The sequence below is a fragment of the Melanostigma gelatinosum genome (genome assembly GCF_949748355.1).
Source record: "Melanostigma gelatinosum genome assembly, chromosome: 24".
In the NCBI taxonomy this organism is placed as follows: domain Eukaryota; kingdom Metazoa; phylum Chordata; class Actinopteri; order Perciformes; family Zoarcidae; genus Melanostigma; species Melanostigma gelatinosum.
Window position 1 is genome coordinate 5,548,726 of NC_136657.1, and position 19,223 is coordinate 5,567,948.

The following is a 19,223-nucleotide window of genomic DNA, read 5'->3' on the forward strand; positions in this document are numbered from 1 at the left end:
AATAACTGTCTGCGGTGATGGCAGTGTTGCGCGGATGAATCTGCATTCGCACGGATTTAGAAGCACAGGGTTGAGAAGTTGGCTGCCCGCTTTCAGCACACAACAACCTTGTCAGAGCAGCAGGGGGAAGGAGGTGTCTGCAAACCCAGCTGTTAAAACCGGGTGAGATGCAGATGAATCAGAGGTGTGTGTGTGTGTGTAGGGTACGGTGGGCGTGGGCCTCCTCGCTGGCAGCCTGGCTCTGTCAGAAGATAACAAAATCCACCAAGCGGCACTTCTACTTTCTCACGTTGTACTTTGTTTAATAAAGCATACAGAACGTTTTAAAATGTAAATTCACTGGTTGACGTGGGGCGGTGTGCCAAACTATTTCCTAGCTTGGAGCAGTTGCCAGGCAACCAGACCGTAGGAGGAATTGTTGGCAATATTTTTTTTATACTTTTGTGCAAAATTCAGATGAAACAAAACAAGATATAACACGGTAATTGGTGGGTTTTAGAGGTGCTGGACAGCCCCTCAAGATGTGTGTGTGTGTGTGTGTGTTTGATGGTGTGCACGTGTGTATTGTGGGAAAATAATAATGTTATTTCTCTCAAGCTGTTGCATGTTATTTACAATGATGTCATTGTGTTTTCCTGTAATATCATCTTAGTTATTGATAACTTAGCTCTGTTATTTGTGTTGGATTTATATCAGTGTGTCTTTATTCGCCCGTCCATGGTGAATTATCTGTGTGTGTGTGTGTGTGTTGCATGAAAAAAAAAGAAAAAATGCCCAATAATAGAGAACGCCCCGCCTCCATCCGTGAAGTTACCATGGCAAACGGCGTCGACGTCACAATGGAAGGAACGCCGTCTATAAGTATTGGAGGGTCTGCCGCGACTGCTCGCGAGCTCGGATGTGTGTCCTGGAGGAGTGACACGTGCTGTTGGACAAAAAAAAATAATAGAAAAACATAAATATATATACAACGGACACAGCCAGGATATATCATTTCGCTGTAATGTTTTATGTTGTACATACTTTTTAAAGGATTTGTGTCTCAACTTTTACTTGAACTGGGAAGAATTAGGTCCACATCCTAAGCAGCCATGGGACGAGGAGTGAGTATCCGTGTTGTTTGTGTTGAATGCATGTTCATATTGAGATATGTGGTCGAGGGAAAGAGGCAACAAGAATGTAGAAAGAAGTTTCCATCGCTCACAAAGATACAAAGATGCTTCTCGGTGTCCGGTTACGTAACGGGGAAGATCTCAAACTCCCGGACTGTCAAAGTTTTTCACCGACTAACGGAATTAGCTGCGACGTTTAAGGAAAAGCCGAGAAAACTACGGCTGCGGGAGGTTATTTCACGGCTGGTTTGTGTCTTATTTAATCCGACAAAACTAGTTATCTGCATTCGTGTTTATGACGGATACATGAAGACGCATGCTCTCCCTCCAGGGGGAATAAAGTGCCGTTATGTGTCTTTATCGTTTGCAAACATTTCGCGCTTCTAGTGTCACTTTTCCCCCCCAGAGCAGCTGTGAATGCTGGGTACTGGCTCGCTCGTGGGAGGGATAACGGGAAAGCAAAGTCCAGCCCACGTTTTTGGTCTGCTGGGGGATTTTGGAGCTTTATGACCAATTCTCTCCAAACTCATCTTAAATCAGGTCTGCGCACCGTGTTCAGGGAAAACAGCTGTGCGCGTGTCTGCGTCTTCAGGCTGCAACACATTAGTCCTCTAGGTTCACGAATAAAGCATATAAAAAGGTTCATTTTTTATTTATTTTGCAGCATTTTTTTATCACAGCTTTCTTATTGTGTCATATAAATATGAAAATTGCACCAAAAAGCAGTCATCCGTCACCGACAGATTATTGATATCGCAACTAGAATGTGTCATGTTGCATACAAATCGTGTGAAAGTTGTTAATAAACATCTGCTGTCAGGTTTCAGGCTCGGTAAGAAGATCTCCATCTTTCCTTCCGTCTTTTCTTCCCCCCCTGCTGAGGTGATCGGCTTCAGACAGGGTTTTGTGTGGTTTGTGTTGTAAAATCTTTCACTCTCGTGTCTTTTTTTCTGTCCCGTTATTTATTCTAAAGTATTATTTCCACTGAGAGTGTGAGATTCTGACAAGAGGCTTCCTTTAGAGGCTGTCCCGTCAAATGCAGGAGGATTCAGACGATTGTGGCTCTCCCAGCAGCCCTTCTGATATCTGTGTTTTTTTCCAAAAAACTTAAATTGTAAGAACCCGGGTGTGTGAAATATCAGTCGTTCACCACACCCTGCCATGCTACAGAAACATTATGGATTCAGCCTGCGAGGGATGGAGAGTTGGATGGAGGGAGAGAAAGTGTGTGTGTGTGTGTGTGTGTGGTGGGGGGGGGAGATGGACCGCGAGAGATGTGAAGCAGAATGGCTCATTCAGTCTCTCTTCCTTTCTCTTTATCCATGATGCTCACAGAACCGTTGCTCCCTCTCCCTTTGGCTCCTCTGCTGCTGATTTTCCTCCCATATGTGATGAAAGCCATGCCCTGCCCCCATCCAACCTCCCTCCTCTTCCCCACTGCGTCTCCCCTCCTTCCCTCCTCTCCCCTCATACATTCAGTGCTGGCACGAACAAATGACTAAACTTGGAGGAGATGGTCTCCACCACAGAGCTCTCCTGGTGGGAGGGGGGGGAGGAGAGGGAGGAAGAGAAGTTGTTTTGTTGTAATGGAGGAGAGAGTGAGCACAGGTAGAGAGCACGGAGAGTCTAAACAGCGCTGGTTATTGTTTTCCAGTCCCACCCTTGTGACATCACTCTTTTTGGTGTTTTCTCATCACGTCGGCAGCGCAGTGCAACAAACGGGGGGGGGGGCAAGAGGCACCAGTTGCCGCCAGTTGCCGCATTGCCACCATTGAGCAACTTTGCTCCCAGACATGACGGAGGCTGAATACTGCAACATTTCCAAAGTGCTGAGCTTTAGATGAAGGGATACGTGAATAAAGATGTCATCTGTCTCTATGTTAGTGGATGCTTTCTCTTCTCTGAATGAATGCAGATACGGAGCTCAAGACGTATACAGCAGTCTTCAGCACAGTGTGACTGGTTTACTGGGCAGCGATGCAGAGCAGAAATTAGGAGACAGCTGACGAACTCACAGGAGACCGACGAGGGGGGGGGGGTCCAGCTAAATATTTCATAATCTCACCTGGGTCAACATACCGTCTTCTTCTCCCTAATTGACTCAGTTATAAAGTCGGCAGCAATTCCTAAGCATATTTCATCCCGAAACTTAAATATTCGTGTCCATCGTATAGCTATCTGATACTTGAAATTAAATCATTTCCCACATTCATTCTTTACAGTCCGTTTCCCTCTTGTTCTCTGTGTTTGTACCTGTTTTCCTTCCCTCTCTGACCCTCTCTCTCTCTCTCGCTCTCTGAGGATTTAACATTCTTTCCGCTCGGCAGTCATTGTGTATTAGCCAGAGCTTTTGTCACACGCCACCTCTCGTCTGTGACAGAACACGGCGAACTCCCTCTCTCATTCTCTTTTTTTTTCTTATTTCTGTAATTCCCTTCGCCTCGTTGTTTCAGTGTTTCATCTCTCATTTCTCTTTTCTTTCCCTCTTTGCTTTCCTCTCTGGCCTCCCTCCCTCGCTTTCTCCCATTCTTTCACATACTGTCTCTCTGTGTGTGTGTGTGTGTGTGTGTGTGTGTTTGGCAAAACAGCTTGAGCGGCTCTTTGAACTTTCACTGCGAAACAGTCTCATCGAGAGAAAAAACCCCACTCCAGAGGAGGACACTGTCCCTCTGTGTCTGTCCATGAGGACATGTGACATGTGACCAAAAGAAAACCCATAATCCAGGTCAGGTACTGAAACCTGAATCAGAGGCTACTTTGTTCGTGTGATTATGACAACAGGAACACGCAAGAGGTTTGAGGAAGTGATGCAACTTGTAGCTATGTTGTCTTGGCCGGTTGATGTCGTGGAGGTGTGGCTAAAGGCCCGAAAGTAGATTTACTGGTTCATTCATTCTAGTCCAAAGCAGTGCTGCGTTAGAAGACCCTGTGGTCACAAAGCTTTTGAAGAAATATTGTGGATTGTGACTCAGTGAAAGGTGACTTTCATTAAGAGCCACGTCTGTCAGCAGCAGGTTGTCCTATTCAACAGATCATAGAGTGTCAGAGATGAGTCGGGTGACACCACGTTCACATGACCAACAAACGCACTGGAAGCTGATGGTGGCCGTCTGTTCATCGTTCATGTCTGTGTCGTCGTGCGTCACTGGCGGTTAAAAAAAAACAACAAGTTCCCGCAAAGTTTCCAACAAGGACACTCATTGATTCATTCATTCACGTTTGTTCTGCTGGATAGAAAGCTGCGAGATGCTCAGGACGTGAACGGAGTGTTAAACACGACCGGGTGTGTATATTAACACCCTTTCTTTTCACTCTTTAAACAGGAGAGAGAGAAAAACGGGTGGAAATGGCGGAAATGAACGAGTGGAGAGGGGGGGGGCCCCAACACTTGACTCTGTCCATTCACAGATCTGAATAGGTGTGGTAATAGTCGCTGGTAGCAACCGGGCAAAGTCCCAGGAGAGAGAGAGAGTGTGTGTGTGTGTGTGTGTGTGTGTGTGTGTCGTCACAGTTGAATGAGCAGCTTGTGTATCTGGCTGAAGACCCTGCCGGCACTCGGGAGGACAGTTCGTAGGAATTCACCTTGCCTGTAAAAACCAGTGTGTGCATTAAAATATGCGTCCGCTTGACCGAGCGCTCTGCTCTGATGTCGGGTTGAGCCCGTAGGTCGTTGTTCTCTCAGGCGAGGAAAAAAAAGCAGCAGTGGGGGGGGGGGGCTCAAGAAGTCTTATGTTTTTGGGGTTTCATTGGTATTCAGAGAGAAGCGTTCATTCATCTATCTGAAGGGGTTCTCAGAGTCCAGTTCTCTCGAACTTGACGTCACCGAATGAGGCGTCTCCATCTGTAACACGCACGCGTAAATAAGCTGCATTTTTGTAAAGTTTTGTTCCTCGGCCATAGTCCATTTACAAAAAAATCTCCACAAATCTCCGTGAAGGGCTGAAGGAAAGAAACGCAGCGCTGGTCGGATGGAGTGGCCCCATGCTCGTGGTCTTTAACGGTCTCATGGAAAGATTTGAGCCTTTTTGTTTGTTTTTGATGCGGATTTCATGGAAGTTGTACAAAGGGCCATTGTTCTGTGTCCAGGAGGCTTCTGTTTGTGTGTTGTGTCTGTTTTCACCTGTTCTGATCTGTTTCAAACTCGCACTAATTAGAATTACAATATTTATATATTTGCAGTACTACAAACTAGTGTTTCCTCCAAAATTCCACACTAATATGCTATTTAGTACACGTAAACAGTATTTCCGAAACTTGAAGCTGATGTATTAATAAAAAGACTCCAGACTACTAAACTGTGAGTATTGTTTCCACAAATTCTAAATCAACCAGAACTGAAATTATAAGTATTGGCACTTAAAATGAGGCTCAAACAAACCTCGAGTACTTCTGCCCCGTTGAATTATTTGCCTCGGGCCAGATGGGCCCCTGGGGGTCCTCGGGGGGTCCAGAGGGTGGGGATCTGGCCGCAGTGATCCAGAACCAGGCTCTGTGTTTTCCCAGCTTAGCCGGCCGGGGGGCTGGATCAACAATAACAACATGTGCTGGGATCACACTCTCCCGCTCTGGTGACTCCCTGGGAAACTTTAAAAGGCCAACGCAGCAAAAAAAAACTACATTAGTTAGCATATTTCCATGACATGGCACTGTGTGCAGGATGCCCGTACGTGGTCGCACCAGTGGTGGGTCGTTTTTACGTCAAGTATATCGCCTTCTAAAGACTTTCCAAAATGGCTGTTGCACACGCATTGCTCGTTTGTAGAAATCGTTTTGTTGTTTCCTGCCGTGTGATCTACCTGTCGTTGAACTTTCACTTCAGCGCTTTTCTTCCTCCCTATCGCACCTTCTCTCCGTCACTCTGCCTCACACACACACACACACACACACACACACACACACACACACACACACACACACACACCGTCTGGCTTTCAGCCGTCTAGAAGACGCAACCTTTTGTTGCTCCGTCAGCCACGGCGGCTGCCGATAGTGAGAGGGGATGTGTGTGGAGGAGACAGCGGAGAGAAAGGGGCCGACACTCATGGTGTGATTGGGGAAGACACACACATTATGGTGTGTGTTTCTGTGAGATCCAGGTTCAACTCTCTGTTAATTAAAATCGTTCTCGCCTACAGCGAGAGAGTTTGTGTCGCAGTCGGAGTGAAAATCAACAAAATGTCCCCAAGTGTGATTAGCAGTAACAGACTCCAGTGTGGGCTGTTGCTGTGGGGTTTGGCTGAGCTACTTAATTGGTGAGGTTATGTTTCGGAAAGCTGGTGAATGAGGAAAGCGTTGTGTGCTTTTCCTCACTCACACAGTGGCACCCTTTAGTGCCAACGTGGGTGTTTTAAACAAGCGAGTTTTGTTTTCACCCTCCGGCCTGATCTGCCAAAAACTGACCAAAAAACGACCAGACGTTTGCTCCTCCCTCTCGGTGGCTCCGGTGTCCACAAAGACGGGATCCACAATTCACTCTCCGCTCATCCGACAGGACTCGTGGTCTCGCAGCCTAACCGCATGTGACAAGCAGAGAGGTGCCTCTTTTTGGTCTTGTCTGGTAAAGTTAGTGAGGCTGAGGCTCGCTCTCTGAGAATATTACCCATTCAACCTGCCACTTTTCACATCTTGTTGTTGTGATCTCTATCTCCTCTCCTCATCTGTATTATATCTTACTAATCAATGTTTATTTTGCGTCTCCAGGAAGGCCGCGAGCAGTATGAGCTGGCTGCGACCTCGGAGCAGGTCAGCAAGAAGAAGGCGAAGGGGAAGAAGAAAGAGAAGGATATGGATGAGCTGAAGAAGGAAGTGGATATGGTGAGTGTCTATGTCCTCTGCCTCTCCTCCCTTCAAGTACCCCTTCTTGCCTCCCGTCTTTCATCTGGCGTTCTCCTTCCCTCCTCACTTAATTTCACGCCTTTCTTTTCTCGACGTATTGCTCACCTGCAATCTTCCTCTGCTCTTCCGCCTCATTACTTTCCTTTTATCCTCCTCCTCCCCCCCCTCCTTTCTCTACTTCCTCTCACCTCCCCCTGTCTTTTGTTGGCTCCTCATTCTCTCACCTCTGACTGTTTCTGTCGCAGCGCCACCTTGTGAAAGGTGGTCATTTGTAAGACGGAAAGGTCGGCACACAATGAGCGCTGAATGTCAGCTGCATAGTGAACACACACACACACACACACACACACACATATTGTGGATACACGCATGCGGCAGACATAACCGCTGAACTGACGCCACCGTCTCTTCTCTGTCTTTCTCGCAGGATGATCACAAGCTGACCCTTGATGAGCTCAATCGCAAATATGGAACAGACCTCAACAATGTGAGTGAGATGAAGAGGAAAATGTGTGTATTCATCCTCTTCTTCCTCCTCTTCCTTCTGTTTTTCCTCCTACCTGCTGATGAAGGAAGTCGTCCTGTTCTTCTGTTGATGGCGTGTTGGCAGGCAACTAGTAGCACCTCCAGTCCCCCATGGACTTGTTTGTGTGTACGGTGTAGCTGGCCTGCAGTCTGCTTTTAAATGTGGCTGAATTGTCAACACGTGTATCTTCTGCTCACATCAGGGTTTGACTTGTGCGAAGGCTGCTGAGATTCTGATTCGTGATGGACCCAACGCCCTCACTCCTCCTCCCACCACCCCAGAGTGGGTCAAATTCTGCAAACAGGTGACATCCGCCGTCTGTGTTGGTGCTGCCGTGCCGTGATGAGCACGTTGTCTTTCCTACAGTTGTTGATGTTGACGCCGTGTTGAAGTTCAGTTCAGGTGCTCATTCAAATTCCAGGCTTAGCAGGTCCCTCCTGTTCTGTTCTCCTTCAGATGTTTGGCGGGTTCTCCATGCTTCTGTGGACTGGTGCCGTCCTCTGTTTCCTGGCCTACGGTATCCAGGCTGTAATGGAGGACGAGCCAGCTAACGACAATGTAAGCAAAGGTCCTTGTAGCCGGTGTAGTGTCTTGATGTAAAACATTTCGTGAGTTTTTACGTTAAATCAGAAGCTGAACCGGTGGGTCAAACCTCTTCAACCTCGTTTCACGTTCACAGTTGTACCTGGGTGTCGTGCTTTCGGCTGTCGTCATCGTCACTGGCTGCTTCTCCTACTACCAAGAGGCCAAGAGCTCCAAGATCATGGACTCCTTCAAGAACCTGGTCCCACAGGTGCCCCTCCCGCTTTACACCTTTTATTCATTGAACGTTTGATTTCTGCATCAAATATACTAAGAAGCGACAGCAGCTAAAACGGACTCTCGCCGTCATGTCTCGTCTCGTAGCAAGCCCTGGTCGTCCGTGACGGCGAGAAGAAGTGCATCAACGCTGAGGAGGTGGTGGTCGGTGATTTAGTGGAGGTGAAGGGTGGAGACCGGATCCCCGCTGATCTGAGAATCATCTCCGCCCACGGCTGCAAGGTGCGTGTTATTTTTCATCTCTCCAGGTCTCATATTAATTGAGTTAAAACCATTCATATGGAGGATGAAGTTTGTTTGTGGCAGCGTTCTTCCCAGTTTTTATGTTTCTTTTCCTGTAGACACATTGATTTTCTGTCTCATTTTCTGTTTCATTTCTCAGGTGGACAACTCCTCTCTGACCGGCGAATCAGAGCCCCAGACTCGTACTCCTGACTTCTCCAATGAGAACCCGCTGGAGACCAGGAACATTGCTTTCTTCTCCACCAACTGTGTTGAAGGTACGACAACAGGATCAGGATACATAAAAGCCGTTCAGAGACTGTGCTACATTTCGTCTGTAGTTCAGAGACTATGTAATGAAACAGATGTTTGCTGTTGAAAAGAGATTCAATAACGAAATGGAATCATCCTTGCTACAGGAACGGCCCGTGGTGTCGTGATCAGCACCGGAGACCGTACAGTCATGGGGCGCATCGCCACGCTGGCCTCTGGCCTTGAAGTTGGACGCACTCCCATTTCAATCGAGATCGAGCACTTCATCCACATCATCACCGGCGTGGCCATCTTCCTGGGCGTTTCCTTCTTCGTCCTCTCGCTCATCCTCGGATACAGCTGGCTGGAGGCCGTCATCTTCCTCATCGGTATCATTGTGGCCAACGTGCCAGAAGGTCTCCTGGCTACCGTCACCGTGAGTTCACCAGCATTTCTGCCCCGAGTCTCATTTTCGATAGGTTCAAAGACTGAGATGTTACAGCTGAAACACTTGATTCCCGTCTCCAGGTGTGTCTGACTCTGACTGCTAAGCGTATGGCGAAGAAGAACTGCCTGGTGAAGAACTTGGAAGCTGTCGAGACCCTGGGCTCCACCTCCACCATCTGCTCCGACAAGACCGGCACCCTGACCCAGAACCGGATGACCGTGGCCCACATGTGGTTCGACAACCAGATCCACGAGGCCGACACCACAGAGAACCAGAGCGGCACCTCCTTCGACAAGAGCTCTGCCACGTGGGCTGCCCTGGCCAGAGTCGCCGGACTGTGTAACCGCGCCGTCTTCCTGGCAGAGCAGTCCAACCTTCCCATCCTGAAGGTGGGTTTCTGTACCCTGCAGTCGTGTTTTACTTGAATACATAATGCCAAATATTAAGGCTTCTCTGAGACGACAGCCCTTTTTTCAGGGCTGATGTTATCAGACAAATGAAAAAGTCCTCTTTTGTTCAACAACAATAAAGCTTTTTTTCTGTTGCTCATTATGTGGGCAGGATTTACAAGACCTGTGCTGCTGACTCATCTTTCAGTCTGAATGTGCCCTTTTTCAAACGGTTTGTACATTACAGTAAAACCAAACAAGTGTTCCTCTTCCCTATTGTTCTTTTTTTCTTTGGCTTCATTTCTAGTAATGCCAACACCTGTTCGAGTGTTTGTTCAACTCTGATCAGGGACACGAGACTGCAATGTATTTTAAAAGATTCATGCAAATTCACGCCTCCCGGAAAGCAGCTGCCCATCACTTCAGCAAAAATACTTGTGCACAAATAATTCCCTTCTTTAAACTCAGCCATTTTAAAACGGAAACTTCTTTCTTCTTTGGTGTCCATGTGGCCGAATGATGCGTTTTCCTGAAGTCGTATGCACAGATTGATTCAGGATCTTGATATTCGGCTTTATGTTTTCTCAGCCCAACAGGCTTGTTTTCCAGCGTGTACCTCCCTCCCTGGAGTAAACGCACACATTTTGTAACCACATGATTATACCGAACACCGGCAAACACACACACACACACAGATGTATGAATGTCTCTTGGCTCCCAGAATTGTCCTTGGACCCGGTCTCCACCCTGTGTTAAAAACCTGTTGGTGTGTGTTAATCACCTGTAACTGACTGGCTGGCATCATGGCTCTAATTACCAGTCATTCCTGCTCGTTGCTCATTGTTCTTGGCTGGTTTGCACCATTGGCTGTAAGGAATATTTCACCCCAAAAATGACATCTATATCAACTACACTACCCGTATTGAGTTTAATTCCTGAAGAAGACTTTGTTATTCTCTCATGCCTCCACAGTGAACCACGAATTAAAGAGAAGAAAAAGCAAAACTATATCAAAACATCCATTTGCAAACTCTCCCAATTCGTGCAATATCATCTTTTTTTTTAAATCTAATTGAATACTCACTACTTCTCGAACACGTGTCTTCGCTATAACCGTACTATTTGAAACAGTCGGAGGTACCAGGCCTTGTGCCACATCCTCGTGTACGTCCTCAGGAGGCTTTTACAGCGACGCATTGAGTTTATAGAGTCGAGGTTAATGTTCTCCATCTTCCCCCACCAGAGAGATGTGGCCGGTGACGCCTCTGAGTCGGCTCTGCTGAAATGCATCGAGCTGTGCTGCGGATCAGTCCTGGAAATGAGAAACAAAACCCCCAAAATTTCTGAGATCCCGTTCAACTCGACTAACAAGTACCAGGTATGGAACGAGGAGCTAGATTCCAGTTTAATCAATCATTTAACATACGGAAGCCAATTGTTCATGTTGTTTTCAGATGCTGTTGGAGATATTCATTTCTCTTTTTACCTCTGTGCACCTAGCTCTCCATTCATAAAGATGACACACCTGAAACGGGGTCCAAGCACCTGCTGGTGATGAAAGGCGCCCCAGAGAGGATTTTGGACCGCTGCTCCACCATCCTGTTGCACGGCAAAGAGCAGCCTCTGGACGACGAGCTGAAGGACTCTTTCCAGAACGCCTACCTGGAACTGGGGGGTCTGGGAGAGAGAGTGCTGGGTAAGGATGGACGGCAGCTGGAATTGAAATTAATAAATGAATTAACAGAGCAGAAACCACTCTGGAAATCACTTCATTCATGCGTTTCTTGTCTCCCTTCCAGGTTTCTGCCACTTCAGCATGCCTGATGACCAGTTCCCAGAGGGCTTTGCTTTTGACACGGAGGAGGTGAACTTCCCCACTGAGAACCTGTGCTTCATCGGCCTCATGTCCATGATCGACCCTCCTCGTGCTGCTGTGCCCGACGCCGTCGGCAAATGCAGGAGCGCCGGAATCAAGGTGAAGCCCACAATATCATGGAAATGACTTGTTGACTCTAATGCAGAGCCAACATGAAGCTAATTCCATCACATGCAGTGGTTCTGTTAAGTGGCAATATAATGGGAGAGTTAAAGTACAATGCTCAGGCTTGATAAGTGTTCCTCTCTTCCCAGGTCATCATGGTGACAGGTGATCATCCAATCACAGCCAAGGCTATTGCTAAGGGTGTGGGCATCATCTCCGAAGGCAACGAGACCGTTGAAGACATTGCGGCTCGTCTGAACATCCCAATCAACGAAGTCAACCCAAGGTACTGACAATACTGAGGAACCCTGGGTGCGTTTTGTTCCAGTTATCATGGAAACACAACTGCACCTGGAGCACCCCAAGATCATGTTCTGGGCCCCATTTGTTTCAGACCTCAGAAACCCGTTTCTGATTAATCTAGTGCAACTGTGTTTGTGTAACCAAATTGCTTTGTATACTCCAGAGATGCCAAGGCCTGTGTCGTCCATGGCGGAGACCTGAAAGATCTGGCGCCCGAGCAGCTTGACGACATCCTGAAGTACCACACTGAGATTGTTTTCGCCAGAACCTCCCCGCAGCAGAAACTGATCATTGTGGAGGGCTGCCAGAGACAGGTAGGAACTAAACAAACGAGGTGTTTGTGTGTCGGGGAGGACATTTCTCTGAGCCTCTGTAGTGTTTGGGAAACTGGAAAAACATCAACACAAACGGCATGTGCCGACGCCTTATTATGTAAATTCACGAGTGCATATTTGATATCCCTATCCCCAATGCTTATTCATGATTATTGCTTTGGTCTGATGACTTAAGTTGGTGGAATAATCAAGCACAGCATCTGTCAAGCTGTGACCTCGCATGAATATTCATGTGTCAGTAGGCAGAGAACTCTGTTTAGTGTGGAATTGGACGATGGATTTATTTATATATAAATGTTTTTGTTAATTATCGCCTCATCAAGGGCAACCACGAATATTATATTTTTCTGATACAATGTCAGTTTCATCCCTTGACGTTTAATATTTAACAAAACCCTGACTACGTAATCCATTTCTGCTGAAATAGTTGAAAACGAATTAGCATATTGTATTCCAGTGTTTCCCAAATGTTTCCTAAAGGAGTGGGAAGGGATCAATGATGACTTCTTGATATTTCCTGTTGTGAACCCAGAACTTAAATTCCCCTCCTCACTAACTCGGACACTCCAAGCTATTTGCAGTGCAGAATTACCGAGGTTGTATTTCAAATGTCTCTCCGTTCACTTTTGGCTATATTTAGAATATTTTCATGCAGAAACCTACTTCTGCGCACGTGCGAAAATAGATTTTTTTGCGGTAAAACATACAAACTTTGACCAAAATTGAAACGTTTGGATTTGAATCCATGCGTAACACAGCTGGGAAGATACCAAATGATAGAAACAATGCGTCTCTCTCAAGGAAATCCCATATCTGTAATCAGCATGCAGCACATCAACTGATTATCTTCACATTTTCGCCAGATTACAAGCTCTGTTTGTCATCTGATTCCACCTCTGTCGTCTCACTTTTATCTTGTCTTGTCGGATGAAGTAGAATTGCCCTGAAACCTTTTTGAAAAACTGAATAATTCCCTGCTGTGTGAAAGAAAAGCCGCTGTGTGATGCAGTGCAAGCAAAGAAAATGGAAATGACACTCAACGGCAAGAACGGGGCTTCTTCTCTGACGTGGCTGTGACACCTGTTACAGAGAAGTTCTGAGCATGCGTGCCTTTTTGGAAATGGGAGTTCATCGTCATTTGTACTTCTTTTTTTAATTCTCTGTCCGAGTATAACTTCTACACACGCACACAATGAATCTTTCCCTCAACGCTTCTGTGCTCCGTCTCTGCAGGGAGCCATTGTGGCCGTGACAGGCGACGGCGTGAACGACTCTCCGGCTCTGAAGAAGGCTGACATTGGTGTCGCTATGGGTATCGCTGGATCTGACGTCTCCAAGCAGGCCGCTGACATGATCCTGCTGGACGACAACTTTGCCTCCATCGTTACCGGAGTGGAAGAAGGTAAGACTTAGCAGCCAAGCTCATTGTACCTCCAGAAATGTGGAAATACAGACCGCAAGAAGCATCCGTGTAACCGCTTGAATTTTCCTCGCCATATTCATTTTTCCATCACTTTATCAGGACGTCTGATCTTTGACAACTTGAAGAAGTCCATCGCCTACACTCTGACCAGTAACATCCCTGAGATCACCCCCTTCCTCTTCTTCATCATCGCCAACATCCCTCTGCCCCTGGGAACCGTCACCATCCTCTGCATTGACCTGGGAACTGACATGGTGAAGACTTGTGTGCTGATAAAATGTTGCATTTCTACAATGTGGTGAAAGTATCCAAAATCAATAATATAGTACGCACTCTATTCCTGTTATTGCGTCAACGCAAAGATGTAAAAAATATACATAAATTCGGGTTTATTCAGTTCCTAACATTTGAATGACTTAGAATTCGGCCAACTGTCCGCCTTCGTTTGTGATCGGCGGTTCATCGAAGTCAATGTGTCAACTTGCTCATCGATCGCGTCCCCGTCTGCCAGGTCCCTGCCATCTCCCTGGCGTACGAAGCCGCCGAGAGCGACATCATGAAGAGGCAGCCCAGAAACCCCAAAACAGACAAGCTGGTGAACGAGCGGCTCATCAGCATCGCCTACGGACAGATCGGTAAGCAGGTTGTGTCGCTTCGATGAGAAGTCCAAATGTACCAAGTACACAGCTGAAGTCGCACCAGAACCAGGAGTTTGCTGAACCGCGTCTCCTTGGTAGATTTTTCTGGAGCTCAGCATCTGGGTGGTCCAAGATAACCAGTAGAGGCGTTCACCATATATAGGCTCATACTGATGTGTGTGGTGACAGAGCTGTGTCTCTGGATTTGGATTTTCCCCTCTTTGGTAATGTAGCCAGGAAAAGGTTTCCTTTTACAAAGTATTATTAGCACCTGTTCATTTTCTTAACCAGATCATGTCACAGGCTTTAAAAAAAAGGAACATTTTGACCTTTAAAATCAATACATTTTTCGGGTTGAGATGAAGAGGGTCCTCAAATGTCTTGACCCGCTTGACACAACTGTCTAATTCTCCTGTTATGTATTTGCATCGTGAAATAATCAGATGGGCTTCATGGTTTATTCATCGCAACAATTTCAACATTTAATCATCATTTAATCATCATTGATTAAGCCTCTAATTCCTCAGAAGACTGCTGAGTCTCTTGTATTTATGGATCAAATTACACATGGTTTAGTCCTCAAAAGACTGAAATTCATTCACTTTCTCATATTTGCGGATTTTCCCCCGAAAGACCTCGAGGCCAATTTGTTTCAGTAGAATCATTTATTGATCCTTGGTTTCAAATTGTAATTAACTGCATCAATTTCTTCAGTCTGAAACTGCTCGAAAGACAAACTAATTTCCGACATTAATCAAAAAGATAATCTCCTCCCTGCAGGCATGATCCAGGCGCTGGCAGGTTTCTTCACCTACTTTGTGATCTTGGCTGAAAATGGCTTCCTGCCCGCCACCCTGCTGGGCATCAGAGTGAACTGGGACAATAAATACGTTAATGACCTGGAGGACAGCTATGGGCAGCAGTGGGTCAGTAACAGCAATGCACAGATCACAAGTAGAAGGTCATAACCTGGCCGCCGGCGCCTGGTTCACGCCGTTTCTGATGTGCGTTCCCTTGCCAGACTTACGAGCAGAGGAAGATCGTGGAGTTCACCTGCCACACGGCGTTCTTCGCCAGCATCGTGGTCGTCCAGTGGGCCGATCTGATCATCTGTAAGACCAGGAGGAACTCTGTCTTCCAGCAGGGCATGAAGTGAGTACAAAAACACCCCGGTATATATTTCAAAGCACCTCCGTGTCCTCATCCGACTCAGGAAACGCGTCGAGTCTCTCCTCTGCTCCTCAAACGGCTGCCATGTTGAATGTCACACCTCCTTTTTTTCAGTAGTGCCGCTGTGCTTTCAGGAAGAACTCTAGATAACCTCAGTGTTTATTTTGTGCTTTAAACCATATGAAGTGTATTTAAAAGGCATTTCACACTGTGCTTTGCGTCAGTGCCTTGGCTCAGTGTCAACAGTTTGAAATCCTGGCACCAAGATGAAGAAGTTTTTTTTATTTATTTATTTATTTTTTAATCCTCGCTATTTTCAGTCAACTCGGATTGGTTTGTTTATGTCTCCGGTTTCATTGTCCCAAACGGTGAGTCCTAATTGTTCCCCTGTGTGTTTTCAGGAACAAGATCCTGATCTTTGGACTGTTCGAGGAGACCGCCCTGGCCGCCTTCCTCTCTTACTGCCCGGGCATGGACGTCGCCCTCAGAATGTACCCGCTCAAGTGAGTAAAGCGCAGACAAAAAGGCTCATCTCACAAATCCGCCCGCGAGCCGTGCACACATCGAGTTGACTCCGCAATCGTGCAGAACTCCACCTACCTCATGTTGCTCATGCAGGCCCGGGGCACTGGATCATGTTCCTCACCTCTTGTGTGTGTGATTTTTCAGGCCCAGCTGGTGGTTCTGCGCCTTCCCTTACTCCCTGCTCATCTTTTTCTATGATGAAATCCGTAAACTGATCCTCAGACGCAGCCCAGGAGGTGAGTCCAGAATCCATGCTTTTATTATCTTCTCTTGTGTTTTCCTACTTCTCTCTCTCCCTCTGCTGTTGTTTTTCTGCCTCTTTCTCCATCTCTGCTGCTCATTCCTCCCTTGTTTGCCTCTAAATCCCGTGTTTGTTTTCTGTTTGTTTTCTCTCCAGGTTGGGTGGAACGGGAGACCTACTATTAAAGACCTGTCGGTCCAGTCAGCTCGCGTCTTCTCCTCCACTCTCGTCTTTGCATGAATATTGTCTTGCTGCTCGGAATAAAATTTTAACCTCTGTGAAAAATAATTGGAACGTGTTTTTATATTAGGGAATGCTTGATACTACTATTAGACAAATACTGAGATGGAACGTGCTGATGATGATGTTGATAATGCTAATAATGACACGGAACACTGAACATTGACATGACTCTGTGCCTTGTTTCTGAAACAGGACCAATTTTATACATGTTTTTAACAGTTATAAACCGTCAATAAAAATGCGCTCGAGTCAGGTCCCATAAACGTTTTCTGTGCTCATTTATTGTCTGCGTGTGTCCTGTAACCGAAGATGAGATTTGTTTTCTCAAGGAATGCTTGGGTAACTCTAAAGGGAAACCTTTCCACACACGGCTCTACTCAAGACTTGAACCAGTGATATATCAGTTAGTCAAAATCAATCCCGCAGCTTTAGATTGATGGGTAGCTAGATACTCTAGCCTCACATGAACTCTGCAGAAGCAGTCCTGGCTCAGAGTGGCGGAGGACATGGTGGGTGTTTTAGTTTACCAAGAGGCTCTGGTATGTCTAATCTATTATCCATTATGCTTGAAGCTGGAGAGTTTCAAGCAGCTACTGCATGAGGTCTCTGTCCTCCCACGCACTGCTTGCTGTGTCTTGATGTGAACACACACAGAGGAGATTTTTAAGAGAGCAAAAGCTCAGCTGCCTTACAATTGTACAGTTTTAGATAAAAATGAGAAGATTAAATACGACTAGAACATTTTCACATTTGTGATCTTTGTGTTGGGGGGGGAAAAAAAACAGAAAATATTAAAACCAAAAGCTGTAGTGATGATGAAAAGCTATTTGATTTGGCTGAATTACCCACAGAATTGGAAAGGCATTACATTTCAGTTGTGTTTGACGGTTATAACTTTACATTTCTTGTTAAATATTTAAAAACAAAACATAAAAATAGCTTTAAAGACATCTAATCTCTTGAGACATTGTGGACATAAATATGGATTATTCACCTTCTAATTTACCTGACAAACAATTAAAACAGGCAATTTAAAACTGCCATTTAAGCTGCTTTTGCCACATTTGGAAATGAATATTGAAATAACGATAATGTGCAATTATATATTCACATTCGCTTGTTAAACAAGTTGATACAATTTATTTAACAAAAATGTGTTTTCACGCACCCCTCTCAGTGCGGATCAAATGGTTTGATCTGGTCTGCACTTCCACGGTTTGCTAACTGGCAGGTTGTGAGATACTTTAACCCAAAACTCCGATTTAAAGAGTTCCCAACATGAAAAGAAAGCAAGGAAAGAGCATTCAGTTTTATCAGAAGAAAAGGTGAGCTTATCGGTGTTTTAAGACTGCTGTAAACTAATGTGGTAACCGTATGACGGCTCACAGGTGTTTTGGCGGGTATTTAAAAAAAAAAAATGAAAATATTTCGACAGTGTAGAGGAAGTATTAAGATATATTTTGTACTTTTTTTGCAAAGTAAAAGTAGTAATACAACATTCAAAAAATACTAGTGGAAGTAACGTTATATAACGTTACGTCACAGTAGCAAAATGTAACTTCAGGTAACATAAAAGTAAAAGTGCTCCTCGTGCAGAAAAAATACCCCCGCGAGAGTTGTATGTGATGCAAGCATGTGTAATAATGGAGTAGAAGTATGAAGTAGTACAAAAAAGTACCTCAAGTATACGTACAGTAGTAATTGTACCTAAAGCTAGTCCACCAATGGTACTTTTTATTGCATGAACACCACAGGTGTAACTAATTAGCTGTGTTCATTTAACGCAGTATGTTTAATGAATGGTTTTTTGGTCACACCTGTGTGTGAGAGGTATGATATCCACCAGCATAGAGGCCTGAGAAGTAAAATAACATACTCCAAAAACAATATTTGTTGTATTAATGTTAATTTGTACCAATTAATATGATCTTCTGTATCACTTTTTAACTGAAAGACGGTCGCATGGTGATGTACAACCCTCCTCATGTTACAGAAACTGCCACCGAGTGAAGCAGCGATGTCTCACCTGGTCCCTGAAGACGTGACACAAGGTGAGCGCATATATAACCAGCAGCTGACAGCAGTGGGAATGAGGGTACTGTTGGCATAGTCTATTCATTTATGCAATGAGGACATGCTGAATTATCATATTGGTGTTGATGCTTTTGATTATACAAGAGGTATTTCTCTGAAGATTTAGGGAAAGAAGCCCACACACGCTGCTGAGTTCAGTGCTGAACACCAGCAGTCACCACTCTTAGCTTTTAATGTGATTTTTATATGGATTTTCTTCCATCTGAGTTTTTAATTCCCATTGCAGGGCGAGCACAGCTTTGAGTAATAATGTGAACAATGAGTAAACAACAGCGTCTTGTAAAAAGCATCATTATCGTACTTACAAAACCACTCTGGTTTCTCACCTTAAATTCAGACAGCATATGACAGGACAGGCAAAGGATGTTGATTTGCAGAGCTTTACATAATGCATGAACAACATTAAAAAGAGAATGCAGCGCAAACCACTAAAATGGAAATTAAGAACAAACCAGCGCATGTTTCTCTGCAACTTTGTGGACATTTGTGACTCCACACGGCATCGTAATTGGTAAACAACCAAATGTCGACGCCTGTCCTTCATCCCAGTGAAACGTCCTCATCATGTGTCCTGGGTGCTCATTAAAGAGAACATCTTTGATGTCTTACGCTTCAGTATTTCCCTGTACAGGGTGTGACTGCAGTACTGTATTTTTTTTGCAAGATA

The 19,223-nt window shown here is 45.5% G+C and overlaps 1 protein-coding gene across 1 annotated transcript; it reads left to right on the forward strand.

Moving 5' to 3' along the window:
* Positions 1 to 901: 901 nt before the first annotated feature.
* LOC306797348 (sodium/potassium-transporting ATPase subunit alpha-1-like) lies at positions 902 to 16,756 on the forward strand. The gene is made up of 23 exons (XM_079296673.1): positions 902 to 1,103; positions 6,813 to 6,926; positions 7,375 to 7,434; positions 7,676 to 7,777; positions 7,930 to 8,031; positions 8,153 to 8,266; positions 8,380 to 8,514; positions 8,675 to 8,792; positions 8,934 to 9,202; positions 9,295 to 9,603; positions 10,847 to 10,981; positions 11,104 to 11,299; positions 11,403 to 11,578; positions 11,734 to 11,870; positions 12,051 to 12,201; positions 13,456 to 13,624; positions 13,745 to 13,899; positions 14,157 to 14,280; positions 15,064 to 15,209; positions 15,305 to 15,435; positions 15,855 to 15,956; positions 16,123 to 16,214; positions 16,376 to 16,756. The coding sequence occupies exons 1-23, from the start codon at positions 1,092 to 1,094 to the stop codon at positions 16,402 to 16,404; spliced, it is 3,078 nt and encodes a 1,025-aa protein (XP_079152799.1). The 5' UTR covers positions 902 to 1,091; the 3' UTR covers positions 16,405 to 16,756.
* The last annotated feature ends 2,467 nt before the right edge of the window (positions 16,757 to 19,223 follow it).

What these genes read in the sequence shown, in the direction of transcription:
- LOC306797348 (XM_079296673.1), top strand. An exon ending in CGTTACCGGAGTGGAAGAAG is followed by an intron (nt 13,625 to 13,744) that starts GTAAGACTTAGC and finishes TCACTTTATCAG; the next exon opens with GACGTCTGATCTTTGACAAC. An exon ending in CCTCAGACGCAGCCCAGGAG is followed by an intron (nt 16,215 to 16,375) that starts GTGAGTCCAGAA and finishes TTTTCTCTCCAG; the next exon opens with GTTGGGTGGAACGGGAGACC.